Below are 23,236 nucleotides of genomic sequence, written 5' to 3'. Positions count from 1 at the left end.
ATAATCTACTACCCATTCCCCCATAACAGCATCCCAATCTAATAGGGGAACTGGTAAGGGAGAGCCATAACCCTTGCCACAGATGACCCTGGCATACCGCTGCTTAGCACCAGGGGGCCCCCCAATCAGATCTTCCACTCAGACCCCAGCCTCAACCTGGCGGAAGAGCTCCGTCTTACAGGCCCTACGGAATGCAGAAAGCTCCTGCAGGGCCCGCTGCTCTTCTGGGAGCTCATTCTACTAGGTATGGGCCAGGACTGGAAAGGCCCTGGCCCTGGTTAAGGCCAGACAAGCTTCTCTAGGGCTGGAAACAACCGACAAGCTTGTACCCACAGAGCGCAAATTCTTATCTTTCTTCACCATTCGCTTCACAGAGATACTAACCCATGCAATGTATGACTTCTCCTTTATCTCTGAACACACACACACAATCTCCCTTCCACCTTTTTAACATAAACTTTGCAGAATCAAGACAGGCACATGGCCTTCCAACTGTATTACAACCTTCACTACAACCTACACATGTTTCTATCCCTAATTCCATTATTCTTCCCCCTTTTTACGTCATGAAATACTGCTGAATGCCTTGCGTCCAGTCTCCAGTTGTCAACACTACACTTCCATCAAGTTCTTAGCATACAAGGCATAGTATGTTAATCAAATCTGCAACAGCTGCTGTGCCTCCTTTGGTCATGCAAGGTCATTCTCATCGGAACATATGGGAAGTATAGCACAGGAAAGCGGAAAAGCTAGTACAATATGCCAAGAGGCTCCCTCAGAATATAAGAATTTTAACATATAAGAGTTTTAACATAAGGACGATGGCCAATAGTTAAAGAATTCTGGGGGGAAATTTTTTTTTAAGAAATAGAAGAAATTATAAAAGGTAAGACAGAACCATCAGCTTCATTAGCTCTCTTCAATTTATTTTTGAATCGTAACATGTGTTGTAAACAAAAAACTTGGGTTCATTTTATGATTGTAGCTGCTAGAATGGTTATTGCTGACAATTGGAAAAATGCTGAAAATTTGGTGATGGATAAATGGTGGAACAAACTAAAGAAACTTATGATACTAGAAAAAAAATAACTTACAATATAAGAATAATTCAAGGGGTCTGTCAAAAGAATGGATTTGATTTGGTTTGGAAAATTGTAGTCGAATACAAAAAGAAATCTTTAAATAGCAACGTTTGGGAGTAAATTATGTAAATATGTGTATTTAGTTAATCATATTGTGGTTATTTTTGTGGTGGTGGTTGGATTCTTTTTCGACACAGTCTTTCTATCTCTAATCTCTAATATAAAATAATTTTAAAAACATAAGAATGGTGGACATTTGAGTGAGGGTTCAAATTTTCATTTTGTCTACACACAGGGGCTTTGATCCCCACTCCCTGCACTGGCATAAAAGCCAGAAGAGTTTGCTGGCATTCCCTGTGCAGGACTGAACTAACAAATTGCTGCAGCAAGCAGAAAACAGCATGGCTTCAAGCAGTGCAATGCTAAACAGGGCCATGGCCATATGCTTAGCACAGGACCCACCTTCAGGGCAGAAAAGCACAAACCTCTGGCAGATGAAAACGCCCCTAGATGAAGGTGCTAGCTTTTGTTCTTGAGAGAATATCCCATGCTTGCCCTCGGTTCATCTTTCATTCTGGACAACTGACTGGCCTTTCCCTCGGACTTTTTCTAGGTTTCTTCGGACAGATACCGGAGCTGTGACTGCATCTGAAAATGGCAACAGGTCTGGAATACAAATATTTGCAGCATAGTCTCTGACCCAACCGCCAACCATGTAGGCATTGGCATTTTTTCAAGCAGTTCTGCTGCCTTCAAACAGGGCTTGGTTCTCCTGTTTCTCCAAGCTGAATTGCTTGCCTGAGGCAGCCACCTTGACAACCAGCACACAGGGCTGGGAAGGCCAGAGTTAAGACCGGTAGCTTTTGTTGCAGTTTGTATAATGTGATAATCTAATAAACCAAGGACTTCATAGCCTTTGGCCTTCTATGTCATTTGTTTAAAAAATTATATCCTACATCTCCTTGGACCCAAACAACATCCGGAAGAAGTTCCTGACAGTTAAAGTGGTTTTCCAGTGGAACAGGCTTCCTCAGGAGGTGGTGGGTTCTCCATAACTCTACCTCTGAGCCACGAACCCCAGCCTAGGGAATCCTTTGGCTTCTCACTCCTACCCAACACACATATAGAAAGTAAAGACTTCTGCAGCCAACTATGACTCATTATTACCTTAAACCACAAATACAATTTCCTCTCTCATCTACAAACCAGAATCCCATACCAAATGAACAAGGTGGGCAAACCATAGTTTGTAGTTTACACAGAATGACAAACTGTGTTTTGCCTTGAAAGAGGAAGCCTTCCATTAAACAGCCGTTCACAAGGGGAGAAAGGTACAGCATGCAAAGCCCAGGGTTCATGCAACCCACCCCACCCTTTCCCTCACCCTAGTAAAATGCTAGCTGCTTCTTCACACCGAGAGAGAATATAACAGAATACAGCTGTTGCAACTGGTGGAAAAGAATCAGAACATGCTCCAGAGAAGCAGCTACCATGTTAGTCTGCTGAGGCCCAAGTATCAAAAGTCTTGCAGTACCATGAAGCGGAATCTTGCAGCATATTGAAAACTAACAACTTTATTGACATAGTTTTCACAAGCCAGAGTCCATTTTGTCAGAAGCATGATGTGTTAGACTTGGCAAAGAGGCACAACTCTCTGCCAAGTGGTAACACTTTATGCTGCCAGAGAAGTGGGCTGTAGTTCCTGAAAGCTATGGCTACGAAAAGGCTGTTCTTCCAGCAAGCAACGGACAGCTAGAGCACCCTAGGAAAAGCGGCAAGTAATTAGCGTTGAAGGATTTTATCAGCCCTTCCCTAAAATAATATGATTTGAAAGTACAAGGAACTGCTGGGTTTAAGGATAATGCATGCCATTCTCCCACACTCCCCCACTTGTACATACATTCCCTCAGCCTTTAGTCCACACGTATGTAGCCATAGCCAATCCATATGCACTTCTAAAATTCTTTTGAGAACTTTGCTTGATTGACAAAGTGGGGTTAGGATTATATCTAAGGAGACGGGGACACAGTAGAAATGCATGTACAAGAGAAGAGGGGTGAAGGAAGAGTGAGTGTACTCTGGTGGCCCAAGTCTTGATTGGTTGGAATATGCAAGATCTGCAGTGTGCATTATTGAGCAGAATATAAAGCAGGGGACATGGGAGGAGATGTATATTTAGCATAGATAAGATAGGAACTTCCTGGCTCCTTCAGGAAATACCCTCAATCAACACAGAACGCCTGAATATTGCTCAACAGCAACTGAGGTAGTCAACTTGCAGCTCATGACTAATTCAGTGTGGATAATTTCCCCATCTTGTCACTTGGCCAGGATCAGGGAAGCTGGCATAGCAGTGGCAATAACAATAACAATTTTTTTGTGTGTATTTCGCAGTTCCCTAGTTGGCCCAAGGCAGGTAACATCAGGTCAAAATATTCCATAAAACAACTTATATAGAGAATGTATAATTGTTTAAGGCCACCTTCTCTTTAGAATTAAAATTTGTTGGGGGGGGGAGACTAATCAATGTTTGGATGGATTAATTAGCTGGATGGGTTAAGCAGGGTCTCCTTGATAATTTACTGACCTCAATCATAGGCCTGGTGGACCAGCTGCATTTTACAGGACCTCTGAAATTATTTCAAGTCCCAAAGGACGCTGATATCATTTAGTAGGATTGAAAAGGCCCTGGCCAGTTTTATCTCTTTGGGGCTGGGGACCCCGAGCCAGTTTTGTTTACCTGATCTTAATAGCCCCATGTCAATCAACAAATTGCAGGCACATGCAAGATTCAGCATAAGAATCTAACATATTCTTCTTAAGGTACACCAAACAATGAGCTATATTGTATGGAAAAGAAATACTGGGGACCCAACAACATGCAAGAAGGAAAGGAAGCATATCCAGGAAGGTCCCTGGATATCTGAAATATGTTCATCATAGTAGGTTTTTTGTGGCTTTTTTGTCTCTTAGGGTCTCATTAAGAAACCAATTTCCCCAGTCGAGGAACCGGCTCTTTGCAGAAGCGTAGGGTAGAAGGAAACAAAATGGGAAGGGGCAAAAGGGCCAGATTGTCAAGCAGTGCTGAATAACAGCAGCAGAGCATGCTTGGAAGATCTGAGATTCAGCTTTTGCTACCTCCGTTTAAAAGATCCCAAGGCTGGGAAAGGTCTCTGGCAGAAACTCTGGAGAGCTACTGCTGATCAGAGAAATGAGGTCCTGGAGGAATAGTCTGACTCTGCACAAATATATACTGAAACTTGTCTGTATTTGCTTTTGATTTGGCAACATGACCGTGTTCAGCACACTGGCCCTGCACAATAGACAGATGAGCAAGAGAAAGCAAAACACCCAAACCCAGATGTACCCAATTCCATGGCCAGCAACACCACCATTGCAGTGGTATGAAGTAACCATTAAATTATTCTAATCAGGCAGCTGTGAGGAACCAGCTCTCCACAAGCAGAAACTGTGCAAAGATAATGTGCAGTAGAATTAAGGGTGCAGCTTTCTCAAGAACAACACAGTTGCTGCCAACAGCTACGGAAATCCACCTCTCGGTCTCTCAAGAGATTATTCAGCTTCTTGACATGAACGCACTAGCAGGCTCTCGCAACCCAGGATTTGCAATCAACAAGGAAGTATGAAACTAAGTCACATTTTCCAGCAAGCTTATAAAAAGCAACACAAGGAGCATTTCTGCATAAGGAATATGGTACTGAATAGCCTCCATATGTTGGTGGCTTTTAGAGCCTCCTCCTTATGATGTTGCCAGCATCCTGAGGTTGTCTAGCAGATGCGTCAAGATTCGGTCATTTTTAAAGTGTGATGCAGTAAATCCAGGAAAGTGGATTTATCAACCTCTATTGCGCATCCCAACGCTATAGTCTCTTGAGGATTGTCCCGCCCTTGCACCCACCTTCAGCTCTCCATTTCCTGCTCGCCATGTCTAAGCTTCCATGGCAAGGGAGGCAGATTCCTACCCCTGCAGTCCACCATCTGTAACGTTCTCTCAGTTGTCCTAATTAACTGCTGCCACTGTGGCCGCCGTGCTGGCCAAGCCGCCAAACCCCTGTCCCTTCCACTCTTCTTCTCCAGCTCCCCCGAGTCTGCCCATGTGCTACTGAGACCTTCCCTTCACCATTCACCTTGGCCTGAGCTACTTTTACTGCCTTGCAGGGAAGCATCTTCTGCTGGATGGAAAGCAGCATAATTCCCGTCAGGGCAAGCATGTGTGTGTGTATGTGTGGGGAGGGGGCATGTGTGGCAGTGCCCCCACTTAAGAAATGCTTGGGGAAAAGGCCAAGGTGGACAGGAGGCCAAGGCGGGGGCGGCAACACCTTGCCATGGCACTGACACCTCCCGCACACACACAAACACACACTTACTTACCCCAACGGGGAATTTACTGCCTTCCCTATGGCAGAAGATGCTTCCCCATGGGGCAGGAGCAGTGCAGGCAAGAAGAAAAGCAGGGGCGGCCACAGCGGTGTCGGCGGTTAATTAGGACCACTGCAGAGAACCTTACATTCCACCAAACTAGAGTCTTCATGACTGGTATTTAGCAATTTTTAGAAGTGCTCAAGATCAAAGATCTCCCACCATCTCATCCAGCTTGTCCCTATGTAATGATACATTCTGCCAACCCAGTCAAACAAATATTGTTTTGAAGGAAAATCAATGAAGGAGCAAGCTTATTCTTGGTCTACCTTCTCCCTTGCTCCTGCTTACTTTCAGCTGGGATGAAATTAAGCAAGCAACCTCAGACAGACCAACAGGAAACCAGAAGGGACCACTCACCAAGCAGACTGCCATGATGGCATGGATATATCTTCACATCATGCCAGCATACATCAAGAAGACATAACTAATGGCATGTGGCAAGTCCCTGCCAAATGTTTTGGCAAGAGACTGTAAATCAATTTTTTTTCCAGCCACTCTCTAGCCTACCTAACTAGAAAGGTTGCTAAGTCATGCGCTAGTGTGGAGTAGACCACTGGAGAAGAGCTCTTCCGGTGGCCCTGGGACTTAGAGAAACCCCCCAGAGCAGTAGATTAGTAACCTTATACGAGTAATCTTTAAAAGGAGGATCTGATTTTGTTTTAAGTCTTCAGAATAGGAAAAGGACATTCTGAGCAGAATTGACATGAATGGTTAGAAAAGAGAGAAGCCAAAACATGGTCTGGCTAAAGAACAGAGTGTCAGCACACAATGATGAAAGAGAAGCTTAGAAAGTCTGAAATTATTCTGGCTGCCTCATAATTCAGTATCATATGGGATAAGATTTAGAGGACTGTGCTAAATGCTTGTTTATTTTTTCCTTTTGCTTAATGAGTCAGAAAAAGGTTTGCTCTACAATGTGTTCTCCCCTTTAAAAAAAATGACTTCAAAAGGAATCTTATTTTTGGTGGCGGGGAAGGTGGAATCTGGACAGGTGAATTCCACATTACAATCTAATAGTTTAACTAAGAAATTCTATTTCCCCATGATAGAGCAAGGTGCTTGCAGGCCTGCTGCTTGGTATTTTTGGAACATTTGTATGCCACCTTTCCAGGAAATCCACTCAAGCTTCTGCTACATAGTTTTTAAAAGTTCTGCCTGGAGAGATATGCAAAGAGGAAATTCCAACAGTGGAATAACTAGGAATTTTTGTTAATCCATGCTCATATGCAATATATTTTAAGGCACATGTTTTATATACTGGTACATAACATATATCGGGAATCCTGAATCCAGCTTTATCCCAAACCACTAACCCTGCCACAGCTTATGGGTTAGGAAGCAGAAAAAACTGCCTATCTTAGTCTACGTGCAAATAACCAACTACTTGTTTAAATACATGTTCTTATCCCCCTTCCCACTTCCTTAATAAAACAACTATAGCTGATCAGAGAAATAAACTGCCAGTCATGCACCTCCCCTTATCAGAAGAAATATTCAGGGCCCTGCAGCAGTTTTATAACTGCTAAGGAATGAAAAAAGTAGAGTTTACTAGGCAAAACTTTATTGGTTGAATGAATTCAGCCCTGCATGACGGAACCCACTATTAAAAATGGAAGCTTAATATAATTAATGTTTACCCCTAAAGGCATTTTATTTTAAAGAAAAGAAACAATTTGCCAGTTTATTTACAATGACTAGAAAAAAAAAGGGTAAAATAACCTTGAATAGTGGAAATAAATGAAAATATATGTGTGTTTCTCCCGAGGAGGCTTGAGGTTGGCCTGCACGGCACGCAAACCATAACTGTGCAGTGATTTAGCAGTTAGCACACGTCCTTTGATTGCCTGGCTGAAGATGTCAGCTGCTAGCACAGCTGTGAATCAGGCAGGGTTAGAAATGATGAGACCCAGCGATGTTTCAGCCTCATAATCAATTTGCACCATCAGTGGCATGATTGGTGCTCTGTGCTGCCACCCAGCTCTTGTCAGACCCCCATCGACTTTCCCAATGAACACCCTTGTCTTATTAGCAAAAGCAGTTTATTGAAGCAGCAGCACCAAGCTCATGATTATTCTTGCCGAAACTGATTCGATGAGCGATACATTGACCAAGAGTCCCCAGTCCTGACTGCCCCAAACACGTCCCAGCTAAAAAGGTGAGGCTCCCCTTTCCCCCCCCCCAAGGAAAAGCTGGGCTCATCCATTCCTATGGAAAGTGTGTGAAACCACCTTGTACCCAGGTGCATGTCACACCACTCCTGCTAAGTTGACCAAGGTCAGGCTCACCCAATGACATCCAAGCTCCCCATCTCCTATGAGTCCAGTCTCCCAAAAGGAATGTAGCAATTAGCAAATAATAAAAATGTTTACAGGCATTGAGATTTTCTCAGACCTTCTGCCCCCGTCTTACAATGGACCATATATTGACAGCTGGCACCAACATGTTACCAATGATACCTTGTCAACACCTTACAAATAGCAATACCAAATGACCATAGCAGGAAGCTGACAACCAGGCAGATCCTGACAGCTCTCTTGCAAAAGCCGATCAGAAGGTCCTACCAAGAAGGAATTATGCCTTTCCTCCTCTCCTCCCTCCCCGCCCCATCTTAGGGCATCATACAATCAGCTCTGGCAGCTCTTATTCTTGGCCTGACATCTTTGAATGATTTTTTTACAAGAGTACCTTAAAGTTTTTCAGCCCTGGCCCCAGCCTGGTGGGATGCTCTCCCTGTGTGCCCTGTGGGATTTGGGACAGTTCCGCAGGGCCTACAGCTGAGGCCAGAAACAATAACAAAATTCTGGCCTTCCTAAACAAAACATCAACCAAGCTGCAAATTGACATCTGCACTGCCCCCCACTGAGAAATTACAGGCAGTTTTCAATTAACCTGGTTGTAAACATGTTCTAATGTGACAATTGTTATTTCATTGTTTTTATATGTGTTGTTTACCTGCCCTGAGCCTTCGGGAAGGCTGGTTGTAAATAAAAAAATATTATTATTATTATATATTTATTTAACATTCCAAATCCTAATATTCAGTTATGAAAGCAGCCGTCGCTAACTCCAGGCATGCAAAAACAAACACACACACACACCCTGCCCCAACCCTGGTCTCCTGGTGCAACTAAGCATCTTTGCTGGCTCACCAAGGTAGGAGCCTGGAGATTCTTACGTTTAAAAAGCAAAACAAGAATGCTGCCAATCCTCGGATGAATATATGAAGTCACCTTATGCAGAATCATGCTGTTCACCTTTCTAATTCAGCAGCCTCTGCTCTAATTGGCAGTAACTCTCAAGGTACTATTAAGGTACTATTCCAACCTCTGCTCACTAACTGGAACTTTCAGAGGTAGAACTTGGGACCAGTTGCAGGCAGAGAAGATGTTCTACCACAACCATGCCCCCTACCCCCTACCCCCATCCCCAGCTGTGTACAAAATATGCTGTGTGTACTTATGTGTGTCCTAAAAATATAGTACTCAGACCACTAGGGTAACTGTTGGGAGCCTTTTTTTTTTAATTGGTCCGCAGTGGCCAAGGAAAGTTTCTATTGCTGGAGAAAAGAACACATGGCATAAATGGCCATAGAAAAGTTCAGGCCTGCAGTCATTTGAAGGAGGCAGCAGATACTTTGCAGTGCAGCTAGGAAGGGTTTTATTTTAAATCTTTCAACCACCCATCTCTCAAAAGGGATCCAAAGCAGGGTTACAAAAAACGTTAACCACCGGTAACATTTTAGTATATGAAAAGACAAGAAAACAGGATGTAAAACAACAATTCCCAGACAGTGTGAAATATTGCACACAATACACTACACACAAAGATCAGCCAGGTAAATCAATGGACATTTCAGCACCTTCAAAAACTCTCTTTAAAAGTTCTGCGGTGCAGGAGACTGATCAAGATGGGAAGCCATCTTACTGTTTACAACAAGGAAAAAGAGCAAGAGTCCAGTAGTATCTTAGCAGCAGGGTATGAGCTAGAAATAAGTTTCTGACTCACAAAAGCTCATAAAAGTAAAGGTATCCCCTATGCAAGCACTGGGTCATGTCTGACCCTTGGGGTGACGCCCTCCAGTGTTTTCATGGCAGACTCAATACAGGGTGGTTTGCCAGTACCTTCCCCAGTCATTACCGTTTATCCCCCAGCAAGCTGGGTACTCATTTTACCGACCTCGGAAGGATGGAAGGCTGAGTCAACCTTGAGTGTGCTGCTGGGATTGAACTCCCAGCCTCATGGGCACAGCTTTCAGACTGCATGTCTGCTGCCTTACCACCCTGCGCCACAAGAGGCTCTACAAAAGCTCATATCCTGCCACAAATTTTGTTAGTCTTTAAGGTGCTGCTGGAATCCTGCCCTCTTCTCCTGCTTTCCAGAACGTGTTTCATGTACTCTGACAGGCCATTCCATAATGGCTGGGGATCAACTGCCCCAAATATCTGGGAAATAGTAGATTAAACTAACCCGAAGGAGAGGACGAGCCTGGGTTCATATGGTAAGAGACAGACCTTCAAGCATCCAAAAAGACCACATTCATGGAGTCACAGGAAATATCATATGAAAGATGTCAGGAAAAGGTAGAATTGGGGTGTGTGCGGGGGAGTGGTGGATGAAGTAAAACAGGTTAAACCACAACACCAGGAGAACGAATAGTTCAACCACCCAAATAAGGAATAAGCGTACATACAAATATTCTCTCCCTTTGAGATACAATCACTTGGAAGCAGATGTGCATCTGAAGCAATTCCTAACTTAGCACTGCAGTGTTGCCAGCCTTCATCTACAGGCTAGAATCTGTAAAACAATAATTGGGCACAGTAGAAGTGGGTCTGCAGTAAAATTATATTTGAAGCGGGGCAGATACTCAGTTCACCTTTTCAAAGATGAAGGAAAGGTGGAGACTCTTAACTTTTTAAAGAAGGGAAATATCAGTGCTCCTTCAGGACCAAAACATTCATCTTTCTAAGATGAAGGATCAAGTCCTCTTCAAATGGGAAAAGGACCCAGTCTGGTATTTTAAAGATTGCATAAGTGGACGTGAGATAACACTGTTCATTGTTTGCCTTTAATTTTCAAAGGCGTAAAGTCACAGACAAGGTTTTGTTACGACCAACCCAAACAACTAGTATGGTGCTGTATTATTTTATTGCTCCTGATAAAAGGTATTCAAGCGGCTTTTGGTTTCGGCGTGAGATCAGCTCTGGCACCTCCTGCAACCGCTTTAGGAAATGAAAATATCTATAGATGTATTGTAAACACAGGCTTCATACTGTACACACAGGGGAGAGGGATTGGTTGACTGTAAGGGCCTCCTAATAAGAGCCCATGAGAGCGGCACAAAAATCCACAGTGGGGTGGGGTAAAGCACAGTGCATAAATCAAACACATGAATGTAAAGGCCACCTGTCTGCAGCGGGAAATTCCCCGCACATACCCCCCGCCCCCCCTTGTTGCTGGAGGAGCTTCAGTTTGCCAGATAATCTCGGACCGACTGCAGCCAGGAAGGGAAAGCAAGTGAAACTATTTGTGCAGGCAGATACAAGCCCCCGGAATACCTCCTCTCCTCTGCCTATCCCTCATTACCTCTCACAGCCAAGCAAGCAGATACCACCTTGAACGCAGAGGCTCATGAGAGGAAGATCAGGGCTAAACAGCATGCAGCATAACTGACTGGATTCCAGAGATACACGAACGGCTTCCTGGCTGCCGTTGCCATTGTTACAGGGGTAGCTTTGAACTGCTGAGACTAGAGCCTAGTCTGCACATATGAGATAATGCACTTTCAATGCACTTTAGAAGTAGATTTTCCTGTTCTGCACAGGAAAATCCAGCTGCCAAAGCACATTGAAAGTGCATTATCTATTGTATGCAGACTAGGCCTAGGCTGAAGGAGGTAATTCGGTTTTTTAAGCCTATGAGGTAATGTCATGGTCAGAACCTAAATACAAGTTTACAATCCTTATTGGGGAAAAAAAATCCATCCCTGCAGAACAACCATGAACAATTTTATGAATAAAGATTAAGAATACTCTACTTTCCTATCCAAACTAAAAAAAAGCTCACTTCCATCATTATCAAAGTTATAAAAATGCAACTGCTAGGTGGTTGAAAGTCACGACACCTGTATTGCATGAGAGTCACAACACCTGTATTGCATGAGACAAGAAATGTTCTCACCAAATATTACTGTGGAATATTAAAAAAGATTCAATGTATTTATATCTATAAACCATGTTGTATTGTGCTTTGCTTATAGAATTTGCAGCACGGGCCATTTTTTAAAAAATTGCATATTACATTAGAAGGTAGGAATATATTTATGGTGTTTTCAAGATTATTTGTATTCTTACACTGAAAATTTGTTAATATAGATTTTTTGCCATTTAATGGAATATAAGCATTGAGGAAGGTCCCCCCCCCCAGAAAACAAGGTACAAACCTAGGTACACGTTTGTCTAAACATTTTCATAATAAATTGTTTACTGGACTGCTATCGGCTCTCCCAGAGTTTACTCCCAGCACTAACACCAGGCACAGACTGTCCCATCAAAGATAGAAATTAAAATTGTGACAGCCTGCTTCTCACAGGTATGTGGAAGACATATCTGCTCCAGGCCTGTTTGGTCCCTCCCCCCTCACTACCTCCCCCCTCCCTCCTCTCTCTCTTACACACGCAGACTCCTCCCCCCTCACTACCTCCTCACTCCCTCCTTCCCTCTAGCTTCCTCGACCTCCTCCCTGGTCCCTCCCCCTTCCTCTCAGATAGACAGACACACAGACACTCCTTCCCCCCTCCCTCTTCTCCCTCCGTCTTTACCTGTCATGGCAGGAGTGCCCTGGCCTCCTCCGGCTGCAATGGCTGCGCAGGTTGCAGGGCGGCCCCAACTGCGTCAGGGGTGGTGTCTCACCCTGCAGCAGTCATGCGGGTTGCGCGATGACCACAGCCGGCTTCAGGGGCAGCATCTTGCCCTGCAGCAGTCCCACAGGTTGCGGGGCAACCCCCAGTGGCTTCAGGGCCCCTGCCCCCACCTCTGCTAGCTTCGCGACCAGCGCCTCAGCCATGACTTTGGCCTCCTTTGCTAGTGGTTTTCCCCACATCTTCTGCCACGCTCCCTGGGGTGGGACTACAGAGATCATGTCCATACCAATTTCCATCCCAGGGGGTGCACCAGAATAAACTATACACCAGGAACCTCAGGGATATCCCCAAAGTATTGTTTGTATGACTTGTGACCATATTTATTAAAGGCTATGATGTTATCTACCAAAATTTCAAGCCTACAGTTCAGGTTTTAAGTGTGTGAAGTACACGGTCTCCAAAGCAATTTTAAAAACTCTAAAACGTTAATGTGTAAAATCAAGAAATATGCTTTTAAAAAAGGGTTTGAAATGGCACAGGATACTTAAGCAGCTAATGGGATGTGACAGAATCGGGTGAAAAGAGTATCCCTTGCTAGTAATTATGTCACAAATGATATCTAGTAGATACCTGATAGAAATGGACAAGCAACTGCATAGAAGAACGCTACAAGTTCCCCGAACGCTACAAGTTACATCCAGATGCTTATTGGGATGCAGACAGTCTTTGCAGAGGTTTCAAACTCAAATGGTCTGAACAGCCAATGACCTAGCCGCTACAGGGGTAGTCAACCTGTGGGTCCTCCAGATGTTCATGGACATGGGAATTGTAGTCCATGGACATCTGGAGGACCACAGGTTGACTACCCCTGACCTAGCCCAAGGAAGCCCATTTGATACCTGCTAGAATTTACCACTATCCTAAGCCATCAATTCCACATCAGTTTCCTTGGGCAAAATAGGAAGAAAGGAGTAGGTACAAATCTGAGATAAATTTAAACACTAAAAATTGAAGGCAGGGGAAGGAGGAATCGGGAAGTATGTTAACTACCTTCTCACATGCCACTGCTCACTTGTCAAGATAACTAGCTCACCAAAACAGCATTGCCTACCATATTTTAATTATTTATTATTACATTTGTATACCGCTCTCCCCTAAGGCTCAGGGTGGTTCACATAGAACTAAACAGAACAATACATCGAACTCAGTAATTAAAATGAATGAAAGGTAACAGTAATAATATCAATAAACAGAGAAATGACATTCTAACACTCTAACAGGTCCATGGTTGGTCATATCTGTCACATGGATTCAAGGGAGGGAGGTTCAGGGGCCCAGTGGATGTTGTTTAGTTCCAGTCAACCTCAACCAAATGCCTGGTGGAGGAGCTTCCTTTTGCAGGCCTCGACTGGTTGCCAGCACAATTGTTGGAGGATGTGCCGGATGTGGGACCTCCATGATGTTGCTGTGAGGACCCTGACCACTGCATTCTGGACCAGTTGCAGTTTCCGTATTAAAGTTAAGGGTAGGCCTGCATAGAGCAGAGGTCTAGCCTAGAGGTGACTGTCAGTGGATCACTGTGGCTAGGTGTTCCATGGCCAAGTAGGGTGCTAGTAGTTTGGCTTGGCGAAGGTGGTAGAAGACCAGCCATACTTATTCTTGATCTTATCATCTCAATCTCTCCCGCCTCCCACACACAAAGCACTCTGCCTCATAGCTCAGTTCAGAATTCGGGTGAGGAAACAATTCTATTTTCCTCTCCTGCTTCTAAAAATATAAATTAGAGATAATAGCTCCTTCTCTGAGATCAGTTCTAATATTCAAGATTGTCACTAAGCCCAACAATGGAATCTGAAGATGTTCAGGCTGGTCGATCACGCGTTCTATAGGTCTAATCCAGGCAATGAATGCTAACCTTTTCCCACATAAACCATGGAGGAAATTCTCCCCAATACTCCAGACAACAAGATTTTCAAAAGTGGCCTCTCCTGTAGTACAGAGAGGAAGCTTGTTAAAACACACGCACGCACGCACACACAAAGCAAGTCTAAAGCTCCCCTTGGGCTCTCTGAACTAGTTTCATTATTCTTGCAATCCTTGAGCATCTATTCACTGACAACGAGTCTGAATCAAAGCAGAGCCATGCACTGTCATAACCATCATTTATTCATAGCAATTTTATGAAAACAGCCAGCTACCCAGAAAGAGACACTGGAGCATTTCCAGGAACACTTAGAGCAGGGGTAGTCAAACTGCGGCCCTCCAGATATCCATGGACTACAATTCCCAGAAGCCCCTGCCAGCAAATGCTGGCAGGGGCTTCTGGGAATTGTAGTCCATGGACATCTGGAGGGCCGCAGTTTGACTACCCCTGACTGAGAGTGATCAGATCCCAATGAGCAGCATTTCCTAATCTGTGGGTTCTGACCCAAAAGCAGGTCGCAAAACCTGGGAAAGGGGGGTCCAGGCTTTTGTTGCGGTTTCATTCACTTGCACTGTTTTTCCCCAAGTGGGTCAACACACCAATAATACTTGGATTTGTGCAGCTCACCGTTCCAAAAGGGCTGGGAACCATTGCCGTAGAAGATGAGTCTTCTGTATCTTTAATGCAACCTTTCTCAACTTCTTTTACCATTGGGAAACCCCTGAAATATTCTCCAGGCTTCAAGAAACCCCAGAAGTGGCGCGATTATGCAGAATAGGGTGGGGAACCATGGCTGTGTACATGCCCACCAGGGGCCCCTCCCGGCTCCATCTTTGGCCATTCTGGGAGAAGGTGGGTGGGTCAACATGACCATATAAGGTAGTATCACCCGATAAATGTTTTAAGAAGCTGAAAAAAAATTTTTTATTAACTTCTACCCATTTGGGAAACACTTCCAGGGCTACTTTAATGGCTGTGCAAAAGGGGTCAGGTCAGGAGATGACCAGGGGGAGGGGGACAGGACATATAGCATAGCAGCGGTCGGTATAGATTTGTTGGCAAACACAAGGATATTGATGAGGTAATTTGGGCCAAATGCAAGTGCCTGAAAGAGACAGTTGTTAAAAGTAGCTCTGTTATGTCTTCAAACGTGGGCTGCATATTAGCAACCCATATACTTAAGGGAAATGGTGCATTCCTGCTCTTGTTACCTAAACTTAAAGTAGCCAGGATAACAAAAAAGGAAGAGGCTACCAAGACTCTTCCAACTTCAAAGCTTTGGGAAGGGGGAGGAGAGATCAGTCCAAACAGCAAATGTTTCTTTCTAAACAAGTCTTTACCCAAGTCATTCAGAAAGTGGCCCCGTTATCCAGCTGGCCTCTGAAATCAAGAGAACGCCAGCCGAATTGTCGCTGAAGGAGAAAATCAAAGCTTCCAAGGCACGTAACTTAAACTTCAACTAGTTTTTAAACTTTTATTTTCTACTTTTATCTCCTACTCAAGCATTCAGACGGCGCACGCACAAACGCACTGAACAAAGGCCAAGGGAAAATATTTTCCTCTTTACAAAACAATTTGTGGTGCTATTTTTCTTTTCCAGCCAGACTGTTCAAATAATAATAAAAAAGCTTCTGTTGATAAAGGCTACTCTTACCCAATGGAAAGATTTTAGATGTCAACCACACGCACCTGGTACTTTGTTCTGATAATGCTACTTATTTGCTTTTATGCAGACACTGGTTTTCACCTGCAAAATGTACACACACATGCACACACACAAATGATTTAGGACACCAGCATTGGCAGGAGGGAAGCACGACTTTTGCAGAAGCAAAGTGAACTCCTCAAATATTTTCTAGTTTGTCTAGTTTGTAAATAAGATTACAGAGTCATAAAACTTATGAAAAACCTCAAGAGACCTTTTCATATATAGAGAATGAAGACTTTCCCCACCATACCAGGGTCAGTTAAGTATAATTAAACATAAGGAGAGCCGTCCTGGGTCAGAACCATGCACCATCTAGTTCAGTGTCCTGTCTTAAACAGTTCTTCTGGAAGTCCAACAACAGGGCTGCTCTTCCCCTGATGTTGTCTCCTGACACTGGGATTCAGAGGTTTCATGCCTCAAAACACAGAGGTTCCCTTTAGTCACCACAGCTAGTAGCCCCTGATAGACCTAACCTCCGTGAATCTGTCTAATCCCCAATTTCACAAGAAATTACTTCACTGTCCCAAAATAAGATGGAGTTTGAGCAATCCAAGGATAATACAGAAGGTGAAGTCAAACGATAGTTGTTGCAGATTTATCATCAAGCTGATTTTTGATGGCCCCCACGCACGGTAATATAAAAATAACACACTTTGTCCCATGCTGGTCTTTGCCGAGTACAATCTTAAACAAGGAGAATATGCCAACGACCTACCTCCTGGGTTCAAGACAGGATCACCCCATCAAACATTAAAGTAGCCTGAAGGATGGCCAAGTTGAACTTGTTGTGCTACCAAAAAACACATGTGGGATCAAAGGAACCTATATTACCTTATGCAACTGCCTACATTCACCAGAGGAATGCAACTAATTTTCACGATTGTGGACAAGTAGGGTCAAGGGTATCTTGAAACATCACCTTCAGATATACCAGAGGGGTAGATGCCAAGGCTCCTTTCTATGCCCATTTTGCTCTACAGCAGGGGCCAGTAACCTTTTTGTCACTGAACAAGCCAACTGTAGAAGAAGAGGAGTTGGTTCTTATATGCTGAGGATCTATACTTCCAACCTGATCAGAACTAATTTCCATGGTAATTTCAGCTGCCCAGCCTGCCTCTCCTCTCTTGCTTTCTTTTTTCTTCTTTACTATGGTAGCAGGAGTGGATGGGATGGGAAGAGAGAGCTGGAACAGGCTGGATTTCAGCATCCAAGGGGTAGAATCACTTTCTAAAGTTAGTACTGGTGCAGGGAGGCCATGCCATTTGGCCACCTGGCTCTCCTGCCTCCTCTCCCGGAACAATGAAACCAACCTCACATGCCTCCCCCAGTTTTCCTTCCCCCATTATGCATCACGCAAGCTTCCTTTTTGTTTTGGTTGTTTCATGTTACAAGGAACATTTTTACTAGTCCTTTTGCAGTTCAGTGCTGTTTGAGGGGTACTGATGTCCCACTTAAAATCAGGCCAATGGTCCATCTAGTCCAGCACCCTATCTCACACAGTGGCCAATTTAATTCAATGAGGTTTACTCCCAGCTAACATTGTTCTGTTCACGGTAACAGAAAGCCAAGTGAGTCGTCGTGTTATAGTATTTGCTTTGGAACAGGGTCATGGGGTAATCTGGATGGAACTTTTTGTCCGGGTGCCCATGGTGGCTCTGGGATGCCATGCTGACAAGCTGCTGCTAATGTGAGTCAAGAAATAGTCAACTGCCACCTCATTACTCACCTGTAATGCACCTAAGAGTATTCCCACAAATGATTAAAAAACCCACCACATCTGTTGTTCACCAAAAAATCACCAATAACCTTGTGACTTTCAACACCATCTGCTTACTATTGACTGTACAATACCTGATGGAGAAAGAAGGATGGTGGAAGCCAAAATCCACAACCATATGTTCCTGGGGACATCCCAGCTGCCAGAGATTAAAAGTGTTTATTGCTGATACTACAACTAGTAGTTGATGTAGACCGAAAACTGTAGACCGAAAACTAAACACCATCTACTGGGCCCCCAAAGCTCTCTCTCTTGAACCCATATGATGGATCTGACCAACCATGGGTCTGTTAGATGGTTTACCCTGTTAGAATGTTATTTCTCGATTGTTATTATTACTATTACCTTTCATTCTTTATAATCACTGAGTTTGATGTATTATTCTTGTTTTTATTCTATGTGAACCGCCCTGAGACTTAGGGAGAGCGGTATACAAATGTAATAAACAGTGCAAATAACACCACCCAATCTAAGCAAAATCAAGTGATTTACTATGTAAATATGAGTCTGAACACAGGACATTTAAATTCAAGCATGCTGTATTGTGTGTCAGAGGGAGCTAATACAAACACCAATTTTAAACCATCATTGGTGGGGGGGGGGTTGGGTTCCCTCTTTAGGATGTGAAACTGTCTGAGTACCTCTCATAAGTACCAGTACCCTCTCCCACACCAGGATCAATTCATATAGCTCCCCTTCCAAATCTGGAGCCCACTGCTTTAGCAGCAAACAAAATCAGGCTCAATTTGCTCCTACCTGTTTCCAACCCTGACGCTTCCCCCTTCTTCTCTAAGGTGGGCCAACATCTCCATTGGAGGAAATCTCACTTTATAGCCACATAAACACAAGTGCTTCTTTTTTCCCCACTTGAGATTAATAAATCCAGACTAACCACCACTACGTAACGGAGCGCTCAGAATTTTAAAAGCCACAGAATCCCCATTCTGCCCCCATGCACGCATGCTTTCAAAGGGAAACAAGCAGGCATCTCCGTTTCAGTTATTAAACCAAGCTGATCCTGAGGAAAAGAGACTACATAAAAGGTAATTAATACACATTAAGCTGGGGTTTTTTGTTCAGTATAAACAATGGATCAATAGTATGCATTATATTTATCCAAAACACTTCCTGGTAATCTTACATAATTTCAAAATAATGGTTTCCGAGGCCAAAAACACTTAACATCAACCAAGTATCATCCGATAAGAACAGAACCAGAATTGTTATTGCGTCCTGGGCCAAAGGCTAAATACTAGTTTTGGGCTCCTATAGACAAAGGGTCTTCAGTCATGCTTTTTAAAACACAACTCAGATGCAGTTCCAAGCATGGCTTGGTTAGCCAACGAAGGCAGGAAGCAAATGATTCTTTAACAGTGCTGGGCAGAAGCAGGCGTTTGACCAGCTTGTATTCCGGCCACAACTTTTGAGCTGCAGTGCAAAACGAAATGTACACAGACTTCGAGGGGAGGCCTTTTGGTTTCCAAAAAGCACTCGAGGCATACATTTTATAACAGATTAATTAAAGAGGCAGAATCTGCAGGAATTCCTCCTGAGCAAAGACTTGAAAGAAATCCCATTAATATGTTTCTATCTTGGATTCTGAGCTTTTCCACTCCGCAGGCAGCTCCCAGCATTATTAATTTAACATATCGTGGGGAGGATCCGAATTAAAATAAAAAATTAAAGAGAGATCAGGGCTACCACTAATAAAAAAAAGCAACCAGAAGTAGAACGCTTATTTGAGAACCACATAAACACGCTGCTGTGTTTCTTCAGAGCACCCACACATTTCTGTACAACAGAACTTGGGAAGTTAAAGTAGCACAGGTCTCCATATGTACATGCTGGCATGCTCAGCACAGGGGTAGTCAACCTGTGGTCCTCCAGATGTTCATGGACTACAATTCCCATGAGCCCCTGCCAGCAAATGCTGGCAGGGGCTCATGGGAATTGTAGTCCATGAACATCTGGAGGACCACAGGTTGACTACACCCCTGCTTTAGCAGGTATTGGGGAGCAGCCGGGTCTGTCCATCAAATGACTGCCTAACAAAACACTCTTACTCTCAACTGATCCAAAATGAAATTGATGTTTACAGACATAGCGAAGTCCTAAGGCCCATGCAGAATTGGGATGCAACCTCAGGCTGCGCACTTATTTTTTGGAAGAAGCACAACTGGATTCAATGGGATTTGCTTCCGAACAGGCATGCCCTGTACTGGGCGGCCTCAGAGACCATTTCCCACTACGCTACTCCGCACACAGAGGGGTGCTGAAAGACACTGCACATCAGAGAGTTATAGGAACAGCTGCTTGCCTCAGGCAACTTCATGGGTGCCTGCTCACCGTCACAGCTTTTGACTTGACAGGACAGCTGCAGGAAACCCGAAGACCTTCGTCTCTGAGCGCAGCAGCAAATAAAAACAAACAGCATGCCAAGTGCTTCAGCTGGTACAAAGCCTGGAGTTTAACTTTAGCATCAGGCTTCTCCTTTCCTCAACATGCCCCGGCCAGCCCTTTCCAAACAAAACAAAAACTTCTCTCCCCATCACCCGGCGGAATAACCAAAGTGACTTACAAAATCCTATTGAGAATGTCTCACCAGCACACCTGGATTCCTCCCCCCCTCCCCTTTAAAGACTGCAAAAGCTATCAGTAAAACAGCCTGTCTATATATGAACTGCGAGGAGAAGGAAAGCTCTGAGATGTCATCTGTCCAAGACTGTCTTTTCCAGCAACAGAAACGGCAGAAAGTAATATGAGGAAAAACTTCTAAAGCAGCAGGGGAAGGTGGTGTGATAAAGAGAGAACTAAGAATGTTGTTCTTCCGGTAAGAAAGAACATTTTTTTTCAGGCTTGTTTGTTTTCCCAAGAGAAGAACACCAGGATCTCTGAAATGTTCTTTCCCATTCATTGTTTTGCAATGAAACACATCTCAGGTCAATAAGGTCTAACCAAAATAATTAAAAGCACCCACAGGAGTCACTCCTCAGCAGACCCCATCATCTGTGCACCCACAAGCTTAGCTCTAAGAGCTTATTCCCAGCAAAGGCTGGCGCTTGTGATCAGCTTTTACAACAGAGGTCTAAATCTTCCCCACTCGCTCCAGATGCAGTGACCCCACAACATTAAGCTTGTTCTCTCATTTCCACCACAACATTTGCAGCCCTTCCCCACAAGCATATTGGAAAAGGGGGGGAGGGGTTTACAGCCAAGGTGGAAACTTGCCTCTCCTCCATGCCCATCAAATATCCCGAATATAGAAGGATGGGTCTTGTTCACCAGGTCCGTGATCACTTCAAACCTGTCCTCCATGTGGTCTCTCCGGCCTTGGATGGAGTAGACAGCCACGTTGTGGTTCTTAAACTCCCACGTCTTGGAGAACTCCGCATCCAGGACATCCAGACCCCCGAGGCGGTCGTTCTGCATGATCTCGGCCACCTTGCCCTTCACCATCTTCACTGCGTCCCTGCTGGACTTGACAATGGTCTTGACTTCATCCGTATGGAAGAAGTAGCTCCACAGGGCCAGGCTGATGCATAGCAGGAAGAGGGTCTCTGGTCTCAGCAAGAAGTAACGCATGATCCGACCCAGCAGAGAGAGCAAAGTCATGGTATCCTCTATCATTTATTACAGAGAGAGTGGATCCCCCCCACACCATGCACCACACACCCTGACGACTGGGATGGGTCTAAAGACGAGGCAGCAAATCAGTGCATGCTCCGGTAATACAAACCCACGGAGGGCAGGGTTATCCGCCGGCTGCTAGCGCTGCCTGCCTCCCTCCTCCTCCTCCACCACCACCACCACCTCTGTTTCAGGGCGCTCAGTCACAGATGGCTGGGGTAGCTCTGATGGAGAGATCAACACACGCTCCCGTGCAGCAGCCAAGGGCAGGCTTAGCCGTCTCCTTCTCGCTCCTTCTGTTCCCGGCAAGCGTATGGCTCCCAGATGGAAGATCAGCTGGAAGACAGCAACGATCGGCACATGAGGGCACTGGCGCTACAAAGCCGGCAAGGGACGAGCCTCGGGAAACTGGCACGGACTGGGTGCTCTCGCAAAGCTTTTTACCCAGCTAGGCTACAAGACTGAGAGAAGGGGAAGGGGAAGGGGGGTGCCCATGCAAGCCAGCACACAAAAGAAGTCTTCCCCCTCCTTCCCTCCCTCCTGGCGGTGCAGTTTCCCGGGTGCTCGGTCCCAGCTGCCCAAGCAGGGACGGCTCGGAATTCGAACAGTAAATCAATCCGCACTCTGCTAATGCAAATTTGGCTGGAACATCTGGCCCCGCTGCGGTCCAGGGCGGCTGCTAGCAAAGGGGTCCAGGCGCCGCCGCCGGCCAGATGAGGAAGGGGGGAGACGACCGCGGGGACACCGGTGGGCTTGAGTTGAGCACCAAAGGCCAGGGGAGCTGGGTCAGCCCCAAGCGGAACGGCACAGGCACCGGAGCGTTAGCAGCAGGGGAGGCAGCGAAGGAGGGCGCCGGGCACTTTCAGGGGGAGACTGACAGCTGGGCGCTTGAACCCGACAGCGCGGCATAGGAGCCTGGCTTTATTCTCCCGGGTGAAATCGGGTCCAGCTGGCTTGCCGGGCAGGGAATGGATGCCAAAGCTGCCCAGCTTTTGCTTTTTGGTGTGATTCCTCCGTGGCCACCTGGCCTTTGCCCCCCCCCCCTTCCCTCCTCCCGCCCCCACTGGAACTTGGGAAGAGCCCGAAGTCTTCCTCGGCGGTAGGGAAGAGTGCGCGCAAGAGCTCCCGGGCCAGGCGAGGGGCGCGCTGCCCACGAGGGGCGTGTGAAAGGCGGCCGGGAGAGCAGCCGGGAGGGTGCGAAACCGCCGCCGCGACCCCCGTCTCTCTCTCCTCTGCTGCAGAGATTTACATGCAAAGGCTCCCGGGGAAAGCGCACCTCGCGCCTCTTCCCTGCTGCAAAGAGGCAGGCGGGCGCCAGGCGAGAGCTGCAAGCCCGGGTCTCCCTCCCTGCGCGCGCCCCCGTTTCCCCGGGCACTCGCTTCCCCTTTCGGGGGGGGGGACCCCGTGGCAACCCTCCTCCCGCTCCCCGACCCCGTCCCCTTCCCCGGCAGCTGCCACCCGCGCGGTACCTGTCTCCCCTTTTCTCTTGCGCCTGTCCCTCCCCCTGGGCTGGCCTCCGCCGCTGCTGTGCCGCCTCTTCGGGCCGCCGTGGCCTACAACTCCCGGGAGCCTTTGCGCCAAGGCACGTTCGTATGATTGGAAGGAGGTCGTCCCGCAGGATTCTGGAGCTTGTAGTCCCTCCGGCGCAGCCTCGCTCTCTTGCGCCCTCTGCCTACGAGGGGGAGAGAATTCCGCTGAGGAAGGAAGCCGGTTGCATCTTGAAACTGCACCCTTTAGCTCCGAGGGGATTAAAGAATGAATTAGAACTGTCGTGCTTTTTTTTTTCTATAATCTACAACATTCGGCGATTAAT

At 45.7% G+C, this 23,236-nt stretch overlaps 1 protein-coding gene across 3 annotated transcripts in view; it reads right to left on the bottom strand.

Annotated features, from left to right (window-relative positions):
* Positions 1-23,004, bottom strand: part of PPM1L (protein phosphatase, Mg2+/Mn2+ dependent 1L) — a 200,723-nt gene extending 177,719 nt beyond the window's left edge. Inside the window, exons 1-2 of one of the 3 annotated variants that reach the window (XM_077348520.1) lie at positions 22,893-23,004; positions 21,021-21,759 (exon numbers count right to left, since the gene is read on the bottom strand). In XM_077348520.1, the coding sequence (XP_077204635.1) occupies positions 21,021-21,423 (403 nt within the window). In that variant the 5' untranslated portion in view covers positions 21,424-21,759; positions 22,893-23,004. Of the gene's footprint in view, positions 1-21,020; positions 22,454-22,699; positions 22,817-22,892 lie in introns of those variants that run through there. The other 2 variants (XM_077348522.1, XM_077348521.1) reach the window with 2 other exon arrangements.
* Positions 23,005-23,236: the final 232 nt, after the last annotated feature.

The sequence above is a fragment of the Paroedura picta genome, chromosome 8, assembly GCF_049243985.1.
Source record: "Paroedura picta isolate Pp20150507F chromosome 8, Ppicta_v3.0, whole genome shotgun sequence".
Classification (NCBI taxonomy): domain Eukaryota; kingdom Metazoa; phylum Chordata; class Lepidosauria; order Squamata; family Gekkonidae; genus Paroedura; species Paroedura picta.
The sequence above is the reverse complement of the archived record's forward strand: the minus strand, read 5'-3'. Positions and strand labels throughout refer to the sequence as shown.